General features: G+C 44.6%; 3 protein-coding genes across 4 annotated transcripts; 2 read left to right on the top strand and 1 right to left on the bottom strand.

Annotated features, from left to right (window-relative positions):
* The first annotated feature begins 1,886 nt into the window (after window positions 1–1,886).
* atad5b (ATPase family AAA domain containing 5b) lies at window positions 1,887–13,732 on the top strand. Its single transcript, XM_056280540.1, has 14 exons — window positions 1,887–2,253; window positions 2,414–2,776; window positions 2,902–2,998; window positions 3,095–3,177; window positions 3,497–3,645; window positions 6,057–6,228; window positions 6,910–7,184; window positions 7,296–7,389; window positions 7,501–7,565; window positions 7,764–7,962; window positions 8,440–8,564; window positions 8,673–9,469; window positions 10,537–10,695; window positions 13,597–13,732. The coding sequence occupies exons 1-14, from the start codon at window positions 1,887–1,889 to the stop codon at window positions 13,670–13,672; spliced, it is 3,021 nt and encodes a 1,006-aa protein (XP_056136515.1). The 3' UTR covers window positions 13,673–13,732.
* Window positions 13,733–13,946: 214 nt separating this feature from the next.
* tefm (transcription elongation factor, mitochondrial) lies at window positions 13,947–17,688 on the bottom strand. The gene is made up of 5 exons (XM_056280830.1): window positions 17,547–17,688; window positions 16,754–17,247; window positions 15,583–15,732; window positions 15,026–15,204; window positions 13,947–14,718 (listed from the first exon to the last, which is right to left on the bottom strand). Exons 1-5 carry the CDS (start codon window positions 17,593–17,595, stop codon window positions 14,454–14,456), a joined length of 1,137 nt encoding a protein of 378 aa, XP_056136805.1. The 5' UTR covers window positions 17,596–17,688; the 3' UTR covers window positions 13,947–14,453.
* A 1,251-nt stretch (window positions 17,689–18,939) lies between these two features.
* LOC130112632 (arf-GAP with dual PH domain-containing protein 1-like) lies at window positions 18,940–25,735 on the top strand. 2 transcript variants are annotated; one of them, XM_056280082.1, is made up of 12 exons: window positions 18,940–19,199; window positions 19,789–19,919; window positions 20,376–20,467; window positions 20,770–20,858; window positions 21,495–21,607; window positions 21,736–21,882; window positions 21,969–22,052; window positions 22,332–22,394; window positions 22,620–22,697; window positions 23,153–23,381; window positions 24,179–24,346; window positions 24,545–25,735. In XM_056280082.1, exons 1-11 carry the CDS (start codon window positions 19,112–19,114, stop codon window positions 24,343–24,345), a joined length of 1,281 nt encoding a protein of 426 aa, XP_056136057.1. In that variant the 5' UTR covers window positions 18,940–19,111; the 3' UTR covers window position 24,346; window positions 24,545–25,735. The 2 variants fall into 2 exon arrangements, with proteins under 2 accessions (XP_056136057.1, XP_056136058.1); XM_056280083.1 differs by lacking the exon at window positions 24,179–24,346.
* The last annotated feature ends 368 nt before the right edge of the window (window positions 25,736–26,103 follow it).

Raw genomic sequence — 26,103 nt, 5'->3', positions numbered from 1 at the left:
GTACCCTCTCTACCACTTCATCCAACTCACTCCAGAATTCTTCTTTCTCTTCCATCTCACGCCCAACTTGCGGAGCATATGCGCTGATAACATCATCACCACTCCTTCGATTTCCAGCTTCATACTCATCACCCTGTCCGACACTTTCTTCACCTCCAACAAACTCCTGATATACTCTTCCTCCAAAATTACCCCTACCCTATTTCTTCTCCCATCTGCACCATGGTAGAAAACTTTGAACCCACCTCAAGGAAAACAGGATATGGGGTTAATAAAAGGTGTAGAACCTGTTGTGATCACGCCTAAATCTGACTATAGGCCCTGTCAAAAACAAGAAGCGATTGATGGCATTACACCCGTTTAAAATTCTCTCCTCACTGCTGGCGTAATAGTTCCCTACGAGGACTCTGCTGTGCGCACACCTGTCAAAAAGATCAGAGATGCGGGTCAGCCAGACGAGTGGAGATTTGTATGCCCACCAGACTATGCAAGTGAACTGGGGTAATAGCGTTTCAGCCCCATTTCGGGTTAGCAATGGTGTCACACGGGGGAATTAGGACTATTGGTATGGCTGCCTTCTTATAAGATACCGATTTGTTCCTTTTATGTTATTTTATTGTGTTTATGTATTGTCTAGGGTTTGTCTTTTACCAATGGTTCTTATCTTTTGTCTTCATCTGTTATGGACCCCGAGTCTGCAATAAAGTTTCGAGTTGCGTTGAGAACATGAACACATTAATAAACAACTTGTACACGAACGTGAACAGTCCCAGAATCCCTTGCGCTTCCCCAAGTGCGTAGCCGCCAGTCCAGTGACCGTCTCCTCCGGTCGCTACGCATCATGTTTTATATTAATCAGCCATAATTGTGACACACCTTGTTCCTTGTTGTGCATACATACTTTACCTCCAGTATTCTATTCATTATTCCATTTATATCTTTTCTGTGTGTGTGTGTGTGTTGTGCTTCTTCTTTTTTGTGAGTGACATATTGTAAGTACTAGAAACTGCTGTAAAACGGAGTCAAATTCCTCAAATGCATAAGCACACTTGGCCAATTTAGATGATTGTGCTTCTGAGAAAGAAGAACCGCTCTCGTTTTCTCGCTGCCACATGGTAGGTATCGTCTTTTCTACACTCGACTATTCTGGGCTTTTCATGACTCGGTTCGCGCGCGCGATTCAAACTTGTTCAAGCCTGGTTCGAGTTAACGTCGGCTGCCCACGTCCTGATGCCTGCTCAGAAATCCCCAAGAATATCGGAAGCGGTTGAATCAGTTCAGTTGGACACAACGTTTATTGAGAGAGAGACGTTTCATCCCTCTTCCAGGTGTCCTCGTCAGTCTCAAGTGACTGCGGGTATCCCCCCCATATACAATGCGATAACCCCCCGAAAACAACGCTGTGTCGACTACACACACGGCTGCATAGTGTTAGTGGGACGGCTTGAACCTTGAGCGGAAGTCGGAAGTTAATTCAAACGTTTTTTTGTTTTTTTTTGTCCACTTAAACGCAGATTTCATCAACGGCGTTGGTTGAATACCGCCCCGCCCCGCCCCCTCAGGCATCTACACGAATTCAATCTGTTATCTTCATGTCTGCCATTGACTTGCACACGCTTCAATAACGTGCTGGCATACGGACGCCCGGCGAAATGTGAAGTTAGAGAAGCCGCCGTGCGCCCAAGCGGCAAAACCCGAGTTAACAGCGGGGCGGTTTTTTATTTTATTTTATTTTTATTTTTGCCCCGTCTGCAGTGCGAAAGAAACTAAACAGAAGCAAAGCAGTCTACGGCAAGCGCGTCCCCAAGCGCAAGTACGCCAACGGATGAAATCATTTTTATCACAACCGAGTCGCCGTGACAACGAGACGACCTCAGCCCTGCCTCATGAAGACGCCCGGAGACGCCTCAGCGGGCTGCGCTAACGCAGAACACCGACCTCGCAGCCTCGGTATCAAACTTGCGCCCATTTTCCTACGCGCCTCGGGTAAAGTGAGAGGCGAAGAAAGGCTCGATCGATTCGTGGGGAAGAGGACGTCGGTGCGAGATTCGTGCACCGGTCCCAGCGGACATGGCTCGCCAGAGGGGGGAGGTGGACACGGGTTATATCCGGCTGTATTCAGTGTGACGGAGAGAAGGAGGTTAAATCACTCCACCTCGGACGGTCTGCGAGAGATCAGCGAGTCTAACCCAGCGTTTCCAGTCAAAGGGGTCTTTCCAGTGTTGCTGAAGAAATGCCATGTGACGTCCGCAGGTGAGGCGTCTTTCTGTTTTGATGCCGTCAGCATCCCTCATCAGCTCCCCCTGACCACCACGTGCACACAAAGCGGGCTACATAGCTACGCTCGAAAACATTACATTTGAATTTGTATGCCCACGTGTGTCCATAATATTTTTTAATCTTCTCCCCAAAGAAGGGGAAACCTCACATCCCAGCTCCCAGCAGCTAGCGTACGACCGCTCAGCAACGAAAAGGAAGGAGCCAAGTGACAGAGATGAGTTCGACGAAGCGTCTAAGAGACGGAGACCCGGCTCAGCTTCGGAGGACATCTGCGATCAAGTCCATCGTCAACGATTTGGGCAAAGTGCACCAAGCTGTACTGCGGTCCAGGCTAAAGAGAGACACGGGAGAAGCAGGCTGAGCCGCTCTCACAGACTGAGGCAAACACAGGGGAAGGGAGGCTTGGGAAGCCGCCGTGACTGGAGATGTGCACCGACTGCTCATGCAGAACCTCATGAGACTCACCCCCTCGCGTCTTCTTGCAGTCCTCACACAGGTAGACGCACTTTTTATATTCCTATCAAATGGTTTTCCCTTTTTTTTGTCTTTTTTATCAAAGGACGTTGAATGAATTGCCCCTTTCCTTGCCTGTCTTGGTGGTTGTGCTTTTATTCTGTCTAGATCGAGACAGCGAGGATGTCCTATGGACAGACAAGTACGGTCCTCAGCATTCAAGCGAGGTCATCGGTAACTCTGCTTCAGTGAATAAACTCCACAGGTGACTTAAATAGATACATAACCCGCCCATGAATTGGAGTTGAAATTGGAATTAAGAATTATTCATAGCCTCTTGTGACGTGTATTTGAAATGCAGTTGGTTGAAGAAATGGAAACTGAAAGCTGACAGCAGTGAGATGAGAAAACAGCTGGAAAGGACGCATGAAGAAAACAGCAATGGTGTGAACTGAATTTATCTTGCATCTGTTTGTCTCACATAACTTGCAGTAATATTTCATCTTTAGTGTCCAATGCCAACTACCAAGGGTTCAATGTTTTCTGAGCCATTAAGATATGAGCCATTGACAGATTTATTTATAATGAAGTTGCTTATTTTGAGAACCTAAATGACACGTTTTTTTTATCATTATCGAGCTTTGGCCGCCAGTCATAAGGGGACATAGAATTTGCCAAGTTTGGAAACACTGAAAAGGTTTTTTTTTTAGGATCTCCTCCTATGTAACTGCTCCTTGACTTGACGCGTGGTTTTGCTCTGCAGACTCGTGGGACTGTGGGGACTTCCAGGGGGAGACTGGCTTGGTGGAGGAGAGAGGGGAGCGTCACTGTAATACCATGCTGCTCACAGGCCCTCCGGGGGTCGGCAAGACGGCCTCGGTGTACGCCTGTGCACAGGAGCTGGGTTTCAAGGTTAGTGTTCAAGAAAATTAGAGTGTTGTGTTGTACTTGTGTAACACTAAAAGGCAAAGGCAATTTCCCAGATGCATGCTTCAGTCTTCATATTGTATAGAGTTATTTGGCTCTTCCTCCAGTCATTATTGAAACAAAAAACACTTGGCTTAGTTGAATAATTTAGCCGCCGTGTGGCGGAGCCTCTGGTTCCTTGGCCTTAGTTGGCAGCCAATACCTGCCAATACAACAGCTTCTGATAGGAACAAATGAAAGCTTAGTTGTGGGTTCTCTCAGTCCTACATCTGCTGGTCCCTCTAGGAGAGCCATATGGCCTCAAGGGCCCGACAATACGAGAAGGCTGCAACATTTCTATGGTGCAGTTTAAATACTAGGGTGTAACTGAGTCTTGCCCCGAGAGAGACTGCTTCTCATTTGTTCTGTGACCGTTTGTCATTTTGTTTGGGGAATTTCTTTGCGTTACGCAAACACACAGTCTGCGTGTATTTAAGGTGCACTTAATTTTGTTCTACAAGTGCTGTTCCAGTGAGTTCTCCCTGATTAAAATAGCGGCACTTCTGGACTGAATTTCCATGCGTTTTTGGGATGCTTTGTCACCATCTGATTAGCATTTGATTATTTTACTGTTTCTAGGTATTTAATTCCACTACTTTTTTTACATCTCTTTATGCTTTTAATTTTTTTTTCTTATTTTGTGTTTCTTATTTAATGTCCTGACCAGGGCAGTGGAGGGAGGGGCTGGAGTTGGTCCCCGGGTGCTGCGGCTGCCCACTGCTCCTATACAGTGGGATGGGTTGGCTGCGGAGGACGAATTTCATTGTAACCTGTACAATGACAAAATAAAGTGGCTTTCTTCTTTATTCATATGGGCATTATGCAAACACATCAGCGGTCTTAATAACTTTCATAGCGTATAACCAAACCAGCGGCGCGGTGGTTAGCGCAGTTGCCTCACAGCAAGAAGGTCCTGGGTTCGAGCTCCGGGGTAGTCCAACCTTGGGGGTCGTCTCGGGTCGTCCTGTGTGTGGAGTTTGCATGCTCTCCCCGTGTCTGTGTGGGTTTCCTCTGGGTGCTCCGGTTTCCTCCCACAGTCCAAATACATGTAGGCCAGGTGAATCGGCTGTACTAAATTGCCCCTAGGTGTGTGTGTGTGTGGGGGGGGGACATGGGCCCTGTGATGGACTGGGGCTTTTCCAGGGTGTCTCCCTGCCTGCCGCCCAATGATTGCTGGAATAGGCTCCAGCATCCCCGCGACCCTGAGTAAGGATAAGCAGTTTGGATAATGAATGAATATTTAATGTCATTTCATACCTTATGTAAAACACTTTGAACTGCCTTTGTGTATGAAATGTGCTGCACAGATGAACTTCTCTATGTGGAGCGAGAGAGCTGACCTCTCTGACCGGATAGAAACTGTCCTAACGACCTTATTACCAGTGTGTGTACCCAGCACCACAGAAAGCTCACTCAAAATAAGTTCTGACTGTTGTTTCTTGAGGGTCCAACAAATTGGTTATCAAATTAACACACCATGAGGTGTAAAACTGTGTTTTAAAATTATTCAATTCAATGGCAAGGTAGTCTACGTAGTGGCAAAAATGCCAGCATATGTTTGCATCAGCGTGCACTTGGATTCCAGATGCACTTTGAAATGATTCATAAACACATGATGTGGCTTGTTTATTTTCTGCTCTTGAACGTGCAGCGTTTTTAGCCATGTGTGTTCTGTTAATGGCTGATTTCAGATGGGGCTATACACCAAAGTGCCATTCAACCTAACTTACACTGGAATGAAACTGTAGAGTTTATTCCAATTTATTCTGTTATCTGGGGGTCCAGGTAGCGTGGCGGTCTATTCCGTTGCCTACCAACATGGGGATCGCCAGTTCAAATCCCCGTGTTACCTCCAGCTTGGTTGGGCGTCCCTACAGACACAATTGGCCGTGTCTACAAGTGGGAAGCTGGATGTGGGTATGTGTCCTGGTCGCTGCACTAGCGCCTCCTCTGGTCAGTCGGGGCCCCTTTTCAGGGGGGAGGGGGAACTGGGGGGAATAGCGTGATCCTCCCACGTGGCACGTGCTACATCTCCCTGGCGAAACTCCTCACTGTCAGATGAAAAGAAGCAGCTGGTGACTCCACATGTATTGGAGATGGCATGTGGTGGTCTACAGCCCTCCCCAGATCAGCAGAGGTGGTGGAGCAATGATTGGGACAGCTTGGAAGAGTGGGGTAATTGGCCGGATACAATTGGGGGGGGGGTATTCTTTTATCTTTATTTCTTTATTGAGTTTTCTTTTAGACACTCCCTTAGCAGCATTAGTGAATGGGTAGTAGAAGGAAAAGACTTCTGCGAAAAAATTGTCACATCAGTTAAAATAATCCTAAATAATGACCCACCCTTCATGTCCAAGGTGTTTGAGGTGAACTGCTCCTCCCAGCGCAGCGGCCGTAATGTTCTGTCCCAGCTGAGGGAGGCTACCCAGTCCCACCTGGTGGGGGCTTCTGATAAAGACCCCCTCAGACCGGCCTACTTCAAACACTTCAAAGCCAACGGCTGCACGGCTAAATTGGACCCGCTACCCAGTAAGATGTTGCTGATTTTAAAATGGGACTTCTCCAATTTCAAATATTTGTGCAAATTGTCTATTCATGTGTCGGTGACAGGTCGGCAAAAAAGGTTGAATTTTAAATAAACGAGGTTTTAATTTAGAAGGATAGACTGTATTGTAGGCTTCTTTTTGGTTTGGGGTAGTTAAAACATTTTAAGAAGGGGCGTCCGGATAGTGAGGTGGTCTATTCCGTTTCCTACCAACATGGGGATCGCCTGTTCAAATCCCCGTGTTTCCTCCGGCTTGGTCAGGCGTCCCTACAGACATAATTGGCCATATCTGCGGGTGGGAAGCTGGATGTGGGTATATGTCCTGGTTGCTGCACTAGCGCCTCCTCTGGTCAGTCGGGGTGCCTGTTTGGGGGGAGGCAGAACTGGGGGGAATAGCATGATCCTCCCACGCGCTTCATCTCCCTGGCGAAATTCCTCACTGTCAGGTGAAAAGAAGCAGCTGTCGACTCCACCTGTATCGGAAGAGGCATGTGGTAGTGTGCAGCCCTCCCCGGATTGGCAGAGGGGGTGGAGCAGCGACCGGGACAACTCGGAAGAGTGGGGTAATTGGCCAGATACAATTGGGGAGAAAAAAAGGCGGGGGGGTCCGAAAAAGAAAAACCATTTTAAGAAGAATTTTACTCTTTCGACTTTTCATACAACAGGAAAATCTACCTCTTCCACAAATACACTCCCCACCTCAAAAAAAAGACCAGCGCAGAAACTTGGCCGTCCACAACACAAAAGAAAGCCAAGTCCAGCAACTGTTACTTTGGCAAACTTCTTCAAGACAAAGGCCAAAGCAGACCTCTTCCTGTTTGGTGGCCTCTCATCTAAACATCCAGTGAGCAAGAAGCTGCACAACCCGTCACCTGGCAGCACAGATGAGGCAGTGTCTCGGAGCAAAACCACAGCCATGTCACTCATTCTCTTTGAGGAGGTAACCATTGTTGTGCCTTAAACCCTATACAGTATTCAAATGCTTTGCACGACACCATAGCTGTGTTTAAACCCCGTTAATTGTCCTTAATTTAGCTGCCGTCTCCCACAGGTCGACGTCGTATTTGATGATGATGTAGGATTCTTCACAGCCATCAAGACTTTCATGAAAACTACAAAGAGGCCTGTCATTCTAACCACCAACGGTAAACTGTTCAAAGAAGCAATTAAGTGTGTGACTGTTTGAGAATAAGGGAGGTTAGGAATTTAACAGTGTAAGGTGAGGCGTGACCCAAGAGCTGTAATCTCTTCTTCAGATCCTTTCTTCAGAGAGCGGTTTGACAGCAGCTTGGATGAAATCATTTTCAAAACGCCACCAGTGGTAAGTGATGCCTGCACTGCTGAATGCTCATTCATCTTCACTGTGTATGTTTAGGTGCATGTACAGCGTCTTGTCATTCAATGGATTTAATTTGGGGGGGGGGGGCATTGCTTTCAGTGCAGTCCTCAGACATATCAAAAGGCTTGAATCATCTGAGAGCAACCGTTACAGATTTTGTCAAAACATGTCTACTTCTAGGCAAATGTCTGCAGTTACCTGCAGTTGGTTTGTTTGGCTGAAGACGTGAGGATGGAGTTGGCTGACATTACCGGCCTCCTGAGGTTGTCCAAAGGAGACATCAGACGCTCTCTACTTCAGCTCCAGCTCTGGGTGCACAGCGGTGGGGGACAGATGTTTCAGAAGAGAGTCTTACCCACCAAACTTGCTGCTGTGCACCGTAAGACACTTTCAGACAAATGTCAGTTAAACCCCCTCAAATGTGAATTGAAGATGGGGCGCCCGGGTAGTGTATGGGTATGTGTCCTGGTTGCTGCACTAGCACCTCCTCTGGTCGGTCGGGGCACCTGTTCGGGGGGGAGGGGGAACTGGGGGGAATAGTGTGATCCTCCCACACGCTACGTCCCCCTGGCGAAACTCATCACTGTCAGGTGAAAAGAAGCAGCTGGCGACTCCACATGTATCGGAGGAGGCATGTGGTAGTCTGAAGCCCTCCCCGATTCGGCAGAGGGGGTGGAGCAGTGACCGGGACGGCTCGGAAGAATGGGGTAATTGGCCAGGTACAATTGGGGAGAAAAGGGGGGGGAGCAAATCAAAAAAAAAATCATTTGAAGATTAAGTGAATGATAAAGACAATCATGACAGTTTTGACCAATCCATGATGTTGGTTTGAAATCATCCGGGTTTTCTATTCTAGGCTCCAGTGATGATGAATTGGGAGTCTATTCAGACTCCCATCTTCCTCCCTGCAGTGCTGGCTGCACTGCCTGCATGTTGGGTCTCAACACTGTGACCCACCAGCGCCTTTTAAATCTGCTAAAGGCAAGCATTAATGTTTGTTACCTTATGTGCACTCTTAAAACCTTTTGGTCCAAAGACGGATCGTCTTCATTTTCAACTTTTTATTGTTTCTTTGGATTTTTCTATCAGTCTTGGACTGTATCAGACATGAACGAGTTTCTGAAAATCCTAGCGGAGAGCTGGAGAAGAGGTGCACCTCTGCTGTATTCCAACCTGGAGCTCCTTCTCAATGTATCAGTTGGTACCTGTGGAGAGTCGGCCAACAACCCAGATGAAGGGCCTCCTTTTGTGCTACACGGTAAACCAGTACCCCGCGAGATCAAGCCTCAAATCCAAGATGCAGCAACAAAAATCAACAAATCTGCAGGGAACTCCAGGCTGAGCAGAAGGAAGTATACGTCAATGGTGCTTGACACCAAATCTTCCCCTAATGTTATACTCAAACCAGACAACACCTCATTGAAGGCGACCCCTTTGAGAACCCCCAGTTCAAATGACAACACTGAGCAAAATGCAAACAAACTGGCAACTCGGTGTTTGTATGCCTTAACTGATATCGTCGACCTGATGTCATACCTCGATGCAACAGCGCCAACTCCAGAACCACATGTATCTGGCCCGTGTAGATCAGAGGAGATTGTCTGGACTGGAGCAGAGATCAAAGATGGCTTCCTGGATGAGATGAGCAAGGGGGAGGAGGAAAGGAGGTGTAGGCAAGAAGGGCTTTTGGAGGTCCAGGCAACTGTTGAGGGCTTTGGATTTCGCCAGTGCTGGAGGAGAGTGTCTGAGGTGTGGACCGAAGCTGAGCGATACAGACAGGAATTAGAGGAGGAAAAGTGGGAACGGCTTGTGGAAAGATTGACTTTTCCAGTCTCCTCCCCAGGAAAGAGTTTCAACTTTAGTTTTCAGCCCCCGTGTAAGCCAAGGTGGGTTTATTCTCCAATGCACCATCGAAATTAAGAACTGATCAATGTTCTTATCTGTTGGTCTAGCATTACATTAACTTTTCTATCACTGCTAGGAGTAGCATAATAAATCAATACACAGCATGACCATGAAACTGATCACTCAGTGTTTTTTTTTTTTTTTTCCTGGGTATTTAAGCTCGACAGGTTAATGCATGAACTTGTCATTACAATGAGTTTTGGCGGGATTCTCTGCCTTCATCTGCCATCCTAATCAATTGCATGTTTTCATACAACACATTGAATTGTCAAGACGGGTATCTTTATTTATTTTTTACGTTTTTCTTATTTGTCGGTCTTGCTTTTTATTACATAGCACAGGAAAGAGTGAAGAAAGAGGGGAAGACATGCAACAGGTGCTGGATTTGATCTTGAACAATGTGTGCGGAATAAAATAGTCAACGACATGAATTGAAAAGTTACAGAGGTTCTTCAAATCAATATGTGCACAGAGAGGTTCACACCACAGAGTATCCCTGCATCTTCTAACTAGACAAAGGGTGCTGGCTCAGTCTATGTAGGGGGGACTATGCCTTGATTACAGTCACAAGAAATACTGACATTCACAAGAATCGTTAAACAATACTGTGTTTCTTAAAATGTTGAGTTGTCATCAAGAATCTTCATGTATGTTCAGTGGAATATACTGGAGCTCGTGCATAGTGGACTACAACTAAAATGTTGGTTAGTGGATTACATAAATGGTGGAGTGTCATTTCTCACAGTGCCATGAAGAATCATTTGTGGGTAGGTTTTGCTTCCAATTCAACATGACACCAGCTACTTCCACCAATTTCTCCTTTGTGTGTTTGAATGTGCGTATTAATGAAATGAGATGGTGTTGGGTTTGAAAAAGAATTTGCATAAAAATTACTTATGGCATGTGGTTGACTAGCTCTAATTTACAATATTGCACTTGGCTGTGAGCCATTGTCAAATCACTGGGACCACTTGTAATGGTTAACTTGGACATCATCCAATGGTTAAATTCTGTATCTCTATATAATATTCTTTAAATGTCCTTCCAGTGTGGTCCAGAGGAGGTATGAGCTGAGCATGAAGGCCCTCCAAAGCAGGTCCTTCAGCATGTTTGGGAACAGGCGAGCCGTCTGTGTCGACTACATGCCCACGCTTCGCTCCATCTGCCGCTGTGAGAAGACACGGCAGCAGGGAGCGCCGACAGCCAGGTGAGAATGAGGGGGTGAAGCAGGGGCAGGTTGTTTATTTTCCCCTACAGCAAATGATTTGCCTTCAATATGAATATTGAACTGTTGAATAATCCCTGAAGAACTGGAACGCACCAGTCACCTCTGGGTTGTCATTTCTTTTTTTCTTCCCCCCTTTTCTCCCCAATTGTGTCTGGTTGATTACCCACTCTTCCGAGCCATCACAGTCACTGCTCCACTCCCTTTTGCTGATCTGGGTAGGGCTGCAGACTACCACATGCCTCCTCTGATACATGTGTTGCCAGCCACTTCTTTTCACCTGACAGTGAGGAGTTTCGCCAGGGGGATGTAGCACGTGGGAGGATCATGCTGTTCCCCCTCCCCCCTGAACAGGCGCCCCGAACGATCAGAAGAGGCGCTAGTGCAGTGACCAGCTTCCCACCCACAGACACGGCCAATTGTGTGTAGGGACGTCCGTCCAAGCTGGAGGTAACATGGGGATTCGAATCAGTGATCCCTGTGTTGGTAGGCAATGGAATAGACCACTACACTACCTGGACATGCATTTCTTTGCTTTTAATTCATAGTTCCTCTGGTCATTGTGCTGATGTTTCAGCTACAACTGTGAGTAACTTGTGACCTGAGGAATTGTGAATTAAAAATCAATAAGGAAAACCCAGAGGTGATTTGTTTTTTCAGTAATGAGGTGGCACCCTCAACTTCTTCAAAGTCACAGAAAGTTGAATCAGTTTGAACACAACGTTTATTGGAGAAACCTTTCATCACTCATCTAAACTGACTGCAGGTATCCCCACCCTTATAAACAATACAGTGACATAACGATTGGTTTCATATACAAATTGCCATGACCATTAACTAGAGTTACAATGGCCATGTGTACTATTCAGGGATTGGGGAATGGTTGCAATCACAGCATTGTAAGATGGCAACAGATGTACTCTTAACCCCCCCTTCGGTTCAGGGATGGTCATTCCCTCTTCACATAGATGGCCTCTTTGACTCCCCGTCCAAATCAACATTCCTCCCTATCAAGGATGTGCACATCTTCATCCTTGAAAGAGTGGCCACTGGCCTGTAGATGGGTGTAGACTGCAGCATCCTGGCCTGACGTGTTAGCTCTTCTGTGTTGTGCTATCCTCTTGGCCAGTGTGTGTTTGGTTTCCCTGATGTACAAGTCACGGCAAGCTTACCAGCACTTAACAGCATACACCTTATTGCTCTGTTTGTGCGGGGGGAACCTAATCTTTCAGGCGGACCAATTTCTGGCACAGCGTGTTTTGGGGTTTGAAAGCAACTGAGACGCGGTGTTTGAAAAATACTCATCTCAACTGTTCCTACATTCCTGCCACAGAGTCAGCACCTCCAAGTCTGAGGCCATGGTTCTCTACCGGACAATGGTGGATTGCTCCCTCCGGGTTGGAGATGACTTGTTTCCTCAAGTGAAGGAGTTCAGTATCTCGGGGTCTTGTTCACAAGTGAGGGTAGGATGGAGCGGGAGATTGACAGGCAGATTGGTGCAGCATCAGCAATAATGCAGACAACGTACCAGACTGTTGTGGTGAAGAGAGAGCTGAGCCAGAAGGCAAAGCTCTTAATCTACCAGTCAATCTTCATTCCAACCCTCACCTATGCTCATGAGCTTTGGGTAGTGACCGAAAGGGCGAGGTCACGGATACAAGTGACTGAAATGAGTTTCCTCTGTAGGGTGTCTGGGCTCAGCCTTAGGGATAGGGTGAGGAGCTCAGACATCTGGAGGGAGCTTGGAGTAGAGCTGCTGCTCCTTCGCGTCGAAAGGAGCCATTGAGGTGGTTCGGGCATCTGATTAGGTTGCCTGCTGGGCGCCTTCCTTTGGAGGTTTTCCGGGCACGTCCAACTGGGAGGAGACCCTGGGGTAGTCCCAGAACTTGCTGGAGGGACTACATATCCAACCTGGCCTGGGAATGCCTTGGGATCCCTCAGGAGCTGGAGGGCATTGCTGGGGAGAGGGACATCTGGCGTGCCCCACTTAGCTTGCTGCCACCGCGACCTGACCCCAGAGAAGCGGCTGAAGATGAGATGAGAACTGTTCCGACACTCCTGCCACATACAGAATCACCACTGGTTTACACTTAGGCAGCTGTTGTCCTTCTCTTCTGTTCGATCGGCTGGTGCACTATTTGAGCATCTTCCTGGCTTTGAAAAATGCCCAGTTAGGATAACCACACTTAACCAGGGCCTGTTTAATGTGGGATTTCTCCCCTTCCCTGGCCGGTGTCGGTGGGGATGTTGTCAGCTCGGTGATAGTGTCCTGATGACTCCTAGTTTGTGCTCCAGTGGATGATGAGAGTCAAACCTTAAGTACTGATCAGTATGTGTTGATTTACAGTAAACATCACTGCAGTCAGTTGAGATGGAAGTCACTTAGATGAGTGATGAAACGTTTCTCTCAAACGTGTCGAGATGAACCGATTTAACTTTCAGTGATTTTCTTACCTGGATTATTGAGCATGTGTAAAGACATTCTTCAGAGATTCTACTAATTTTTAAAGCTGAGCGTTTAAATCCTGCAAAGTGCACGGTATTCCTTTCCATTATACTGTTGGTTTCATATGTACACTTAGTACTTGTTCATCAGTGATCGAATTGCAATACACATTTTTCTTTTGATCGATCAAAATGAGCCCATATAGTGTACATTTTCACACCAAGGTAGGCAGCATAATTGTACAGTGGTACTTGCATCTAAACCAGAGCCATTTTTCAATTTGCCAGCCTCACTAGTTTCTTTTGATAATATACTCAGAGACCATTGATGTACTTAAAGCTGAATGTATTCTAAAACTTAACTCAATGAACTTCAATATTAAAATGTCCCTTTGACAGTTTTTTTTAACTACTTGTTACCATCTTTTTGTGATCCAGGTCTTCCAGTTACCCCAGTATTCACCTGGGCCTCTCAAAGTCAACTGTTCAGCTCCTAGCAGAAGATTTCCCATAGATGTCGCTCGACGGGAGATAGAACCCATTGTACACAACCGCCTCCGTTCTCTTCGACTTGGGTCAATATTTATTTTGCTGTACATTCCTGTCAACTGTATTCTTAATTATTTATTCTTATCATGGATGTGTACTGAGCTTTCTATACCAAAAAAACCCCTAAAAAAATAAAAACTTTAACTGAGTTTGTGTAAAATTATTCAAGGTATTCTGAGTTTGAGGTATGGGAAAGTTTACTTTAGTACAGACATGGGTGATGGGAAAAATCGGCTCAATCACTTTCGTAATCCAGAGCTTTTTATTCACACAAGTGAGGGGGGAAAAGACCTTGCTCAAGACTGGAGAGGGCCAACTATTACTTCTAGGATAATTTTCTAATATCATCCTTATATGGAACCAAAACCAAACAACAAAGAATCCTCGTTCTCTGTAACCACAGAATAGCTATAAATGCAAAGTGTTTTCATAACAATTACACTGTACAATTAATTTACCATCACCGCTCCAAGATAAGTTTTTATTTTGAATGAATTCCTCCCCACCGTCAGTAGCATCCATGAACAACTCACTAGTGCTTTGTGATAAAGTGCATTAAATCTCATTCACTAATTCAATGTCACTTTAAGCACTGAATCTTGTTCATGGACAGGCCTGGGGAGGCTTTTCAGTATGTACAGAGTGACAAAAATCATAAAAATCGCCAAGCAGCTGACTCAAAAGCATAAGTGTGGTTGTCCAGTCGCTGGCTGTGTACAGGAACATAAATCAAATCCATGCTCAGGCTAACTAGAAGTGTCACATAGCAGTTCGTAAAAGGCTACACCCTGGAGCAGGGCATCGCACAGTTCCTCGCCTCCTTTTCCTTTGCCCATCTGGAAAGCACTTCTGTATTTAACCAGCAGCCCTTGGGGGAATTTTAACCGGGGCAGATTCTGTGTGACTGACTCCGTCATCATCTGACGCACTGTCTCTGCCCCACTGGTCCGTGACTCGCCCACAATCAGTCCAAAGTGCCGCCCCACAGCCAGACGCATCATGTTCAGAACTCTGGGAAGGAGGGAAGAGAATGAGGGGATTCAGTTTCTGTCTCAAGTTATTCCACGACCCATCACTTAATCAGGGGCAACTGAGAATTCCTTGGGGAGAACTGGGTCAATGTAGCAGCAGTATACAATGACAGTATGACTTATTTGTGTGTAAGCTATAGCCACAGAAAAGGTATAGACGGACAGAAGTGCAAAATACTGAGTGCACTTTTGAAAGTATTTAGGCCAAACACATTTGACAGAGCATATGTGTTGTGACTATGCTTTGGCTATGTGTGTTGTGTAGTATTTCCACTTTTTTTTTTCACCTGGGAGGGGTGTTGCAGTCTGGTTGAGGGTATCTGGGCTCCAGTAAGGCAAACAGCATGGCCTCCACTGTCCGCAGGTGGGCGAAGACAGGAAACAGAGAAGTGTTCTGGAAGGATAAGGTGGTCTTCTCCACAATGTAGAAGTCAGCTGAAGGCATGACCGACAATACTGAGGTGATCTGGTGGGGGGGGGGGGACACTGGGTTATACCACTAGAAGTGTGATTTTGCATCCCCGTAGATGCAAAGTAGGGGTCTCTAGCACAACTTCACCGACTTCCAAGGGTATGGAGAAGGGAAAAAGTCTAAAGATGTCAAAACTTCAGCAACACTACAAACCACAGTATGTTGGTTTAACAAAGTTGTTCTATATACTAAAAGTGATTTTGCATCCCTAGAATGAAAACATACAAGGATAAATGCAATATTGCCACCATGAAATGCTTGCAGCCTATTACACCAAAGTGAAGGAACATTATTTTTCAAAGACTATATTTTAACTAGTCATTGGCATCGCTGAACTTGTCAGTAATAAAATTAAGTATAACTTGTACTCACGTCACTCAAGTAACCAGAGGCTTGGTACTTTCCTTTCAGGAAATGTGGACACTGCAGCTCTTGCCAATCTAACACGGTCATCTCACGGCTGACATGTGCCCAGGCAATTGAATTAGTCCCACATACTATTGAGACTATGGAAGTGGCTTCCTGAATACAGATGAGAGAATTGTTAAAAGTGGTGGTGGTGCACTTTTAGGTTATCTTTTCATATTAATATGTGACCTAAGATGGGAGAAAGAAGGGCATTGCACTGCTGATAGTGGACTGATGAAGTCACCTTGGTAATACTACTAGACATCACAATCAGAATCACTTTGTCATTTCATTTCATGCACTTGCGCACATGAAATAAAACGAAACATCGTTTCCCCCAGCCCACAGCAGTACAACGCAAAGACAAAAACACATATCCAAAAACTACAAGAACACATACTATATCCAAACACTTATCTAAACTTAAAAAAAAAAAATCACTGTCCAGGAGAACGAACGCCAGCCAGGATGACTGTCGGGAACATGAGCTTTCCTTAAAGTTAGCACTGGCCCACATCCTTATACCAAATCTAGACTTAACCTATGACCCTATGTTGTAATAAGCCCCTCTCTCCTCTTAGAACTGGGGTACGTTTGGCTGCTGGAAGTGATAGTGGGTTGCTCATCATGAAATGACAAGCATAAAAGCACATATACCTTGTTTTTCCATATTGTCTCTCTCGCTCTCTCAAAAAAAGCTTAACTTCTACTGTTAATCGAATTTTTGATATGTATTTGGTAAAGTCATGAAGTTATAATCACGCATGAATGAGATTTTGAAAGTCCTATTGGGGAGCTGGAGATGTCTTTGATTTATTTCCTTTGACGATTGGTAACACAACCAGTAAGCCCAGTTCTTAAGAGATAGCCAAAGGAATTGAATGAAGTGCACCAAGTCCAGTTGGTATACCAAGACTTGGTATACCAAGTCCAGTTGCACTTGATTGGATGAATGAGAACATTCACAGACAGTTCTTAAGAGATATTTGGCTACTTAATGTCTTCGTTTTGGTAAAGCACGTTTAACATGTGTTTTATCTAATTTCATATTTTTAAAAACGCGGATTGGGGGGGGGTTGGCAAACATTTTAGGGGAATGCTGAAGCTGCTGGTTCCTACATCCAGAGAGCCTCACCTCCAGCCAGGATCTGTCAATCACCGGCCTGATAAACTTAGCAAACTGAATTTTCACCCTCTTCCGTTTCTTGGGCGGATTGAGAATCGCGTTGAAGACTATGACGGCGCTTTTGTGTTTCAGCCGGGGCACCTTGACCACGCTTTCGAGAGTTTCGAAGGGTCCGTTTTTGCTCCTGTAATCCACAATGTTAACAGACTTGCGGCCCCGCAGGAGTTTGACGCCGGCGAGCTCCTTCTCCGTGGCGTGGTTGAGCAGCTGGAGGATGGCGGCCCGCTGCTCCAGCGTGTAGTAGGCGTCCAGGGACGTGCCGTCGTCCGAGCACGGCGAGAAAGCCGGAGATGAGGAGGGGAACAGGGCGGTGTTCAGGGTCTCAAACCCCGCCACGGGGACGCGGCTCCTCCAGCAACATGTGCACTGAAGATAGCGGAGCTCCAGTTCGGGGAAAGACCGCCGAGGACGTCTGAACAAACCAGAACGACCCGCACAGCGTCCTGCGGGAACACAGCATTACCCATGACATTATGAATGAGAGCGCGAGAGAGACGGACAGATAGCACTTCCGGTGTTCTGGCGACATGTTACCTGTCGACACATGCTACTTAGCGGGTGTGCTTATGGTCAGGAGAGGTTAGGGTTTGGGTTAAGACTACTATCGAGATTCGCGCTACGGTAGCATTTTTCGACAAGGCAACGTAAGTCGTCACAGCACCGGCACTTTCTTGATAGGCTAGGTCGCAAATTCAGATTTGTATAAAAAGCAAGTAAGGCGGATGCAGTCTAAACGTAATACCTGTTTGAATGACCGACGAAAGAGCTCGCCGGGCAACCCACATCGCCATCCACCAAGATTAACTGTTTTATTTGTTTTCGTTTTTTTTTTAACAACCTCATTCAGAGTCGTCAACGTTGCGCTTTCTGGTAGTTGTCCGACTCCGTCCAGTGGACCGACGGTGTAAGAGGAACTGCGATATTGGTTCCGGACTCGTGTTTCCGCGTTTCCTTGGGGTCTGGCGCGATGTCGCTCACTCGGAAATGTCAAATTTCACATTATAAGAAAAACGTAATTAAAGAGATCTTGCCAACTTTATATGAGCTGCCAATAGACGCGTGAACGCGTGTGTCGGTGTTTCACAAGCTGTATTTTTCCCTCAATTAAAAGAAAACAGTCAACCATAGTGTTCTACTTTATCAAAGTTAAAAAAAAGAAATATTTGGAAACTTATTTCGAAGTACCGAATATAGATAAAATAAGATTCTAGTGTGCAAAAGTACACTGAACTTCAACAAATCACTGACAGCTATTTGTGCCTTTTTATATTACTTAAATCGTCCTGATGACGGAGTGGGTGAAAGGTCAAGCATTTCCCTTTCACTTGGCTTGGATTTTTGTGGCCTTCATCGATCTTATTTTTTTTCAAACTTTATATTACATATTAATCATATTTCATGGTGAATAAGCTTGAATTCAACAAAAAATCTCAAACCACGAGAACACAAGGATATCGTGACGTGGTTAAATAATGGTCTTCTTAGACACCCTTTCAGAATTAACAAGTAAGCTTGTAATCACCGCAATCCAGAACAAACACAAGTTTGTATGGGTCTCAGCTCTACTCTCCTTGGCCACCGAAGCGAGCCTATCTATTTGCCTACTCTTTACCCTCATGGTGGGAAGTAGCATGTTATCTAATACAACTTCTCTCATAACGTCCCCATTACCTTTCACCACATCACCCCTATCTGTGACAGATATGTCCGTTTTTAACATGTTCCATATCCCACAACATAACCAAAACATCGACAGCTCAGTTGCATTGTGGGTAATATGTGAATGACCCTCGGAGCAGAAACACTAGTAGAATTCGCCACAATATCATATTTTATTAGTTTTTTTTAAAAATCCAAATTGTTTCTTTTCTATAATAAATACCTGATATTTATTGTGATATCATTGTTGATTAAACTCACAATTAATTTAGTGGGCCTCCAGTAATGTGTTCTGCTCATTATGATGGCTTTATTCTAGATGGGCATGTTTTCCATCATCAGGTGATGTCACATAGTATTTCTTCCACCTACATACAGTGGAGATCTCCATGTAAGTCAGTGGGCTATTAGGTAACGCCTGCCTCACTTCCTTTCTGTTATTTCTGGACCTCGGGTGTTTGCCTGTAGAACAATATACTTCATAGCTTTGTGTCACTAAGAGGAAATGCAGCGGGACTACAGTGCCCAGTCAAAGACAATGTCATGTTCAAAAACTCAAGAAAAGCGTCACTATGGACTCAGTGCCTGAACTCCTTTGTTGGGACTTAATTCTAATTGTCACTGGACAGAAGTGAAATATCTTTATCTATGGCAAGTCTGGAAAGAAATAAGAAAATCCTGCTTGATCTGGTGAAACAGCCTGGTAACAACTTGTGCGCAGATTGTGGAGCACCTGGTGAGTATGGCAAAGGAATGGTAAAAGGGTTAATGATGAAAGTTAATGATTAAAAAGTTGAGGTTTCTTCACTATCTGCTGATTTTAAAGCAGATTTCATAGAGGAATTGTTTCAACTTGTTTAAAATGTTGCATATTTTCTCATAGGCAATTATCTCCCATAGTGCCCAACAAGAAGTAAAAGTAGAAACCTTATTAAAGTAGCCTTTAAAGTCAGGGCGTGCGAATTTCTTTAGGCAGAACTATGTATCCCTAAAATGATTATTTAATAACTGAGTCAAGTTCTAAAATAAACCATATAGGGAAGTGTCAGCAACTCCTCATTGCATGTTCCTCCTTTAGGATAAACTCTCAGTTTATCAGTGCTATTTGCAGGAATACTAAATAGATGTGGGTCTGTGTGAGGAATTAATGTACCGTATTGTGTAACTTTTGTTCAGGAAAGGAAGGCACATTTGAAAACTTGTGTTTTTATGACATTGCATTACAGTATGTAGTTCTGACCAATGAGGCAGCACTTACAAACACAATACATTTCATGTGCAATTGATTGTCTTACATATAAAATTGTTTGATGACTTATTCACAGAACCTGATTGGGCCTCATATACCCTGGGCATTTTCGTGTGCCTTAACTGCTCAGGCACACATCGGGATTTGCCTGCTGTCAGCAAAGTAAAGTCTATCCGTCTAGATTTCTGGGAGGATTCACTGGTGGAGGTACAGTCTATATTCACCTTAGGTTGATAGTAACTACTTCCTCTGGTCGTTGCATGCACGTTCTGTGTACACGGCCAGTATTTTAGCGGTGTAGCTGAGAGGAAGGGTGTGTGTTTGTGTGTGTGTGTGTGTGTGTGTATATATATGCACTATATATATGTGTGTGTGTGTGTGTGTGTGTGTATATACGTATGTGTGTGTGCGCTTAGGAGGACAATTACTCATTAATATAAGTGGACTGGGATGATGGTTGAGCCTCTGTACTTAAAAAAGAGGCATATACAGTCTACCTTACTGTGTTTATCCTTGTTTTCAGATTGGTCTGTGCATGATATAACATTTTCTTTTTGAGGGTTATTCTGATCTTTCTTTTGTTTGTCAGAGTAAAAATGTTGAATGAAGTCAGGATGTTTGCTGTCCGGTCCACTCCTGAACTCTTATATGCTTCTGTTTAAGTTCATGAGGGAGAGCGGGAATTCTGCTGCCAAGGCCTTTTATGAAAAGTTTGTTCCTGCCTTTTTCTACCGACCACAGCAAAAAGACTGCATGTGAGTAACTTTATTATCTCGGCAGAAGTGAAAATGATGATTCAACAACTACTCCATTCACGGTGAAGTAGAGACATATTGTTGAACATATAAGAGGAACAAACACCAGATGTTGGATCCATTTCTTGGCCCAGAATTGTGAAAAAGAAAAAATCCCCGTCAAAAGGTTTTTCCTTGATTCAATGTTTTGACAAGAAATTTGACTTCACACATTTTGACTGGCAAGTGTGGATTTGTAGCTTCACCGTCAGCAGCACCTCAACACACTGAAACCTCAGCTGGCTGTTGTGATTTCTTCCTAGCGTTCTTAAAGATCAATGGATCCGTGCTAAATATGAGAGACAGGAATTCACAGGGGAGAACAACTTACTTCAGCAAACTTATAATTCAGGTAATTAACCTACCATTGTGTTGATGCCTCCTCAAACATTTTTTTCCATCAGCAAAACATGGATAATTCGGGGCATCTGGGTGGCGTAGCGGTCTATTCCATTGACTGCCAACATGGAGATTGCAGGTTCAAATCCCCATCTTGCCTCCGGCTTGGTCGGGCGTCCCTGCAGACACAGTTGGCCATGTCTGCGGGTGGGAAGCCGAATATGGGTGTGTGTCCTGGTCGCTGCACTAGCGCCTTCTCTGGTCGATTGGAGCGCCTGTTCAGGGAGGAGGGGGAACTGGGGTGAATAGCATGATCCTACCATGCACTACGTCCCCCTGGTGAAACTCCTCACTGTCAGGTGAAAAGAAGCAGCTGGCGACTCCACATGTATCGGAGGTGGCATATGGTAGTCTGCAGCCCTCACTGGATCAGCAGAGGGGGTTGAGCAGCGACCGGGACGACTTGGAAGAGTGGGGTAATTGGCCAAGTACAATTGGGGAGAAAAATGTGTGTGTGTGGGGGGGGGGGCAGCTAATTCTGAATGCCAAGCATAAAGATTATTTTCTGTAAAGTTAATAGGAGGTCAATTGGGTATGTTTCTTTAGTCAGTTGTATGTGATTGATTTGATTTGACTTCATCTAATCCAGATCCATTTGAGTCAACTCTATGGAAGAAGGGCAAGGACAACAAGCAGTTCCTGAAGAGGACCTTCCAGCTGTCCCAGAAAGACTTCACACTCAGATACTTTGTTAGAGAGGATGTGGGTAAATCTTTTTGCCATGTGACCATTTATTGCACAACACTTTATCCGAATACTTGGGCTGCAAACCAAACATTTTTCTCTTCAGTTCTCTGAAATATCCTTTATAAACCCTCGCCCTTCAACAGTCCAAGTCTCCAAAAGCTGTCATCTCCATGAAGGATCTGAGTGCAGTTTTCCAACCAGAGAAGATAGGTCATGCTCATGGTCTACAGATCTCCTACTTGCAGGAGGAACGTACTAGGAATTTGTTTCTTTACCATCAGAACGGGCAGGTGAGATAATGGACTGATGTAGACGCCATGGTAATCACTAAAAACAGTCTCCCTGACTTCAGTCCTCTTATCCCAATGTCACATAGGTGATTGTATCCTGGTTCAATGTTATTCGTAAAACACGGTTGGCGTATCTGCGGAAGAGACATCCGGCTGCTCAAGACAGTGATGTGAGGCTTTTCCAAGTTTCAGCACTAAAGCTCCCCCAACTTTGAGGTTTTTGAAAGGATGTAACAGTCCTAGCTTTGCAGTTTCTTCATGTCATTAATCCTGCTTCTTGCTCTACTCTTTGCAGCCCCCCTTGCACTTTAGGCGCTGTTGTCCGTGTGTCTGTAATCAGCTATTTTACTGTTTGAGTTGTTATATTTCCACACCAAGAAATTTGCTGTCCTCAACAATTAATGTCATTCTGATTCTAATTCCACTTTTTTGCCCGTTTCTGTCTGTAGCTCATATCTCAGATCAGTAAAGTTTACCTAAAGGAAGGCTACATGGAGAAAACTGGTCCGATGGTTAGTTAGCTATTCATCTTTAAATTATTTTTCCATTTTACTGACTTGATTGCCCACCTAAGCTTTTTATTCTCTCTCTCTCTCTCTCTCTCTCTCTCTCTCTCTCTCTCTCTCTCTCTCTCTCTCTCTCTCTCTCTCTCTCTCTCTCTCTCTCTCTCTCTCTCTCTCTCTCTCTCTCTCTCTCTCTCTCTCTCTCTCTGTGCGTGTACACTTTTGAATATTTAGCAATGGGAGCCATTCAAGAAAAGGTGGTTCACCCTGAGCTCAATGGACAGGAAGCTTCTCTACTTTAAAACTCCACTGGTAATGAAGACTGCTTTAATATTGTGTGTGTGAGTGTGTGTGTGTGTGTGTGTGTGTTTGGTTGTGTATAGATTTGTATCTTTTCATTATCATATACCGTTGCCTCACAGCAAGAAGGTCCGGTGTTCGAACCCCAGGTCATTCCCGGTCCTTTCTGTGAGGAGTTTGCATGTTCTCCCCGTGTCTGCGTGGGTTTCCCCCGGGTGCTCCGTTTTCATCCCACCATCAAAAAGACATGCATGTTAGGGTTAATACTCCTGCCTGTGCCCCTGAGCAAGGCAATAGAAAGAACTGGAGTTGGTTCCCGGGCCCTGCAGCTGCCCACTGCTCCTATACAATAGGATGGGTTAAATGCAGAAAACAATTTTTTTGTAACAATACAATTTTTTTGTAAGAATACAGTGACAAAATAAAGTGGCTTTCTTTCTTATACATGTGTATTTTTCTATCCATAGGATGCTACAGAGCTGGGTGCTGTCTTCATTGGCACAGAGAGCCATAACTACTCTGTTGCTGATGGCTCACCCAGTGGCACAAGAGGTGGGAGGGGGCATTTTGGCATCACCTTACAGACGCCAGGCAGGCAGTTTGTATTTATGTGTGAGCAGGAGCAGGACCAAAAAGAGTGGCTAGAGGCTTTCAAACAGGTCATCTCTCAACCTATGACCCCACAAGACTATGCAAGTACGACATCATGTTACTGTCATTACAATAGGTAACAATACTGTAGCCAGATACACATAGCAGATAACTTCCCATATTCATATATCTACTACTACTACTACTTTCGGCTGCTCCCGTTAGGGGTCACCACAGCGGATCATTCGTTTGCATTTCTTCCTGTCTTCTGCATCTTCCATTGTTACACCAGGCACCTGCATGTCCTCCCTCACCACATCCATAAACCTCCTCTTTGGCCTTCCTCTTTTCCTCTTCCCTGGCAGCTCCATATTCAGCATCCTTCTCCCAATATACCCAGCATCTCTCTTCCACACATGTCCAAGCCATCTCAATCTTGCCTCTCTTGCTTTGTCTCCAAACAGTCCAACTTGAGTGGTCCCTCTAATATAATCATTCCTAATTCTGTCCTTCTTCGTTACTCCCAGTGAAAATCTTAGCATTTTCAACTCTGCCACCCCCAGCTCCGCCTCCTGTCTTTTCGTCAGTGTCACTGTCTCCAAACAATATAACATAGCTGGTCTCACAACCATCTTGTAAACCTTCCCTTTAACTCTTGCTGGTACCCTTCTGTCGCAAATCACTCCTGACACTCTTCTCCACCCACGCAACCCTGCCTGCACTCTCTTCTTCACCTCTCTTCTGTAATCCCCATTACTTTGGACAGTTGACCCCAAGTATTTAAACTCAAACGCCTTCTTCACCTCTACTCCTTGCATCCTCACCATTCCACTGTCCTCCCCCTCATTCACGCATATTTATTCCGTCTTGCTCCTACTGACTTTCATTCCTCTTCTCTCCAGTGCATACCTCCACCTCTCCAGGCTCTCCTCAACCCTGCACCCTACTCTCACTACAGATCACAATGTCACCCACAAACATCATAGTCCATGGAGACTCCTGCCTGATATCGTCTGGCAACCTGTCCATCACCATTGCTAACAAGAAAGGGTTCAGAGCCGATCCTTGATGTAATCCCACCTCCACCTTATGAGATGTCAAATAGATTAATGGATTTTTTTTAAAATTTAATTGCTAAGCCAAAATGCACATGCCCAGTCTCAACTGGTGATTTGCTACGGGAATCCCATAGAGACATATGATGACCATGCACAATGATGGAATGTGGGTTATTTTCAGTTGTGATTTTCATTCTTTCTTTCTTTCAGCTGAAGCCAGCTGGAGGAGAGGGAAATGACTGCGGACAGCTTTAAGAGAAGAAACTGGTTTGTGGGAATTCAGGATGTGATATAAGGAGAAAGCATCCTTTTTGAATACTATTCAACAACAATGTTTGACTAGTGATTTCATCGTTTTTGATTAAAAAAAACAATAACTGCATAAACAGTTACATTTACAACAACACCACTGATCATTTTAAATTACTCTAATTTATTAACTACAGCACTTTGCATTTTACTTTGTCTGTATCTGGCAGGATCCAGATCCTTGTCCAAGCCCAAGGTGTTCATAACAGGCTTCATGCACATTATTTTATTTTGACTTCATTATATTGATGCTGTACATTTGCCATGGCAATTCATACTGAAAAAGAAAGATTTGTATTTGATTTTTTTTGCCTTAGTAACATTTTTTACTTAATCAATTCCAATTATATTTTATCTTTGAAATAAATTCTTGGCCTAGATGGATACAAAATCTCCATATTTCTGCATTTGAAGTCTTATTTTCCTCTTCACTTGAAGAAATCATCAAGAGTTACCTGTTACCTAAGGGTCCCTAATGCAAAGAATATATTTCAAAGGAGGAGAGACTGGAAAGGGGTTGGATTCTTTCAGATATTGTCAGAGATATTCATGATTATAAAATGTGATGAATCCAAAATACTATACGCAAAAATTAGAATGGTTAAATTTTGAGAAGTCACGAACAAATAAAATTCAAATACACAAAGAGGAATAAAGGTGCTGGTGTGATGCTGACAGCCCAGAAACTGTAACTACTAACCAACCGTGATTAGATAGCTGGGTTATCTTATTCATACAGCTAATATGATTTGTAAAATGGAATTATGCTGCTAAGTTTTTATCATGTATTTTGTGTCAAGGCTGTTGTCTCAGATTATATTGGAATTTTATATCTCTTATAATGTAAAACGCAATAGTGTTCACCTGTCGTTTGACATTTTATTTCAAATCACTCCATAAGATGGCTATGAATGAGAGTGACGTCATGTATCAATAGCCTTTATTAGCAAATGGATAATTGCATGGGGATACCTGTTAACGATGTTTGTATAAAAAAATGGAGAACATAAGCTGTAACCAAATGCTTTATACCAAGGTAAAGAAATGACTTTATTGCAAATGAATAAATAAAACAAAATAAAATAAAATTCTCCGAAATGCGGATGTGCATCAGCGTAAGCGTAGACGAAGGGGGCGCGTCTCACGGCGCCGGGCTTGCTTGCGCCCCCTAACGACGCGTTTTGTAACAGTCAAGTGGTGGTCAGATTTGTCGGTGTGACAGCATCAAACATGAAGGCAGTTTTTCCAGACACCTAGAGAATACTTTTTTTTTTTAGATTAGTGTCGTATTGGATACCTCGCAGTTTTGCATAGATCTGGTACTGCGTTACCGGGTGTTTTTGTTTTGTTTCGTCTTTTGATGATGCAGCGGGGATCAACAATACAAACGTAGCGTTAGCTAACCAGCCAGCCCATGGTTAGCGGGCCGGTCGTTCCATTCATCTTTGACAAGTGCATCC

The sequence above is a fragment of the Lampris incognitus genome, chromosome 5 (assembly GCF_029633865.1).
Source record: "Lampris incognitus isolate fLamInc1 chromosome 5, fLamInc1.hap2, whole genome shotgun sequence".
Lineage (NCBI taxonomy): Eukaryota > Metazoa > Chordata > Actinopteri > Lampriformes > Lampridae > Lampris > Lampris incognitus.
The sequence above is the reverse complement of the archived record's forward strand: the minus strand, read 5'-3'. Positions and strand labels throughout refer to the sequence as shown.

Bases quoted from the DNA above. Each gene is read 5' to 3' on its own strand.
- atad5b (XM_056280540.1), top strand. From the start codon at position 1,887: ATGAAGACGCCCGGAGACGCCTCAGCGGGCTGCGCTAACGCAGAACAC. The intron at 2,254-2,413 runs GTGAGGCGTCTT...TTCTCCCCAAAG, and splicing joins ATGCCATGTGACGTCCGCAG to AAGGGGAAACCTCACATCCC. The intron at 7,566-7,763 runs GTAAGTGATGCC...GTCTACTTCTAG, and splicing joins TTTTCAAAACGCCACCAGTG to GCAAATGTCTGCAGTTACCT.
- LOC130112632 (XM_056280082.1), top strand. From the start codon at position 19,112: ATGGCAAGTCTGGAAAGAAATAAGAAAATCCTGCTTGATCTGGTGAAA. The intron at 21,608-21,735 runs GTGGGTAAATCT...GCCCTTCAACAG, and splicing joins GATACTTTGTTAGAGAGGAT to TCCAAGTCTCCAAAAGCTGT. The intron at 23,382-24,178 runs GTACGACATCAT...TCTTCTCTCCAG, and splicing joins GACCCCACAAGACTATGCAA to TGCATACCTCCACCTCTCCA.
- tefm (XM_056280830.1), bottom strand. From the start codon at position 17,595: ATGGCGATGTGGGTTGCCCGGCGAGCTCTTTCGTCGGTCATTCAAACA. The intron at 15,205-15,582 runs GTGAGTACAAGT...CCCCCCCACCAG, and splicing joins CCTCTGGTTACTTGAGTGAC to ATCACCTCAGTATTGTCGGT. The intron at 14,719-15,025 runs GTGAAAAAAAAA...CCTCCTTCCCAG, and splicing joins GACTGCAACACCCCTCCCAG to AGTTCTGAACATGATGCGTC.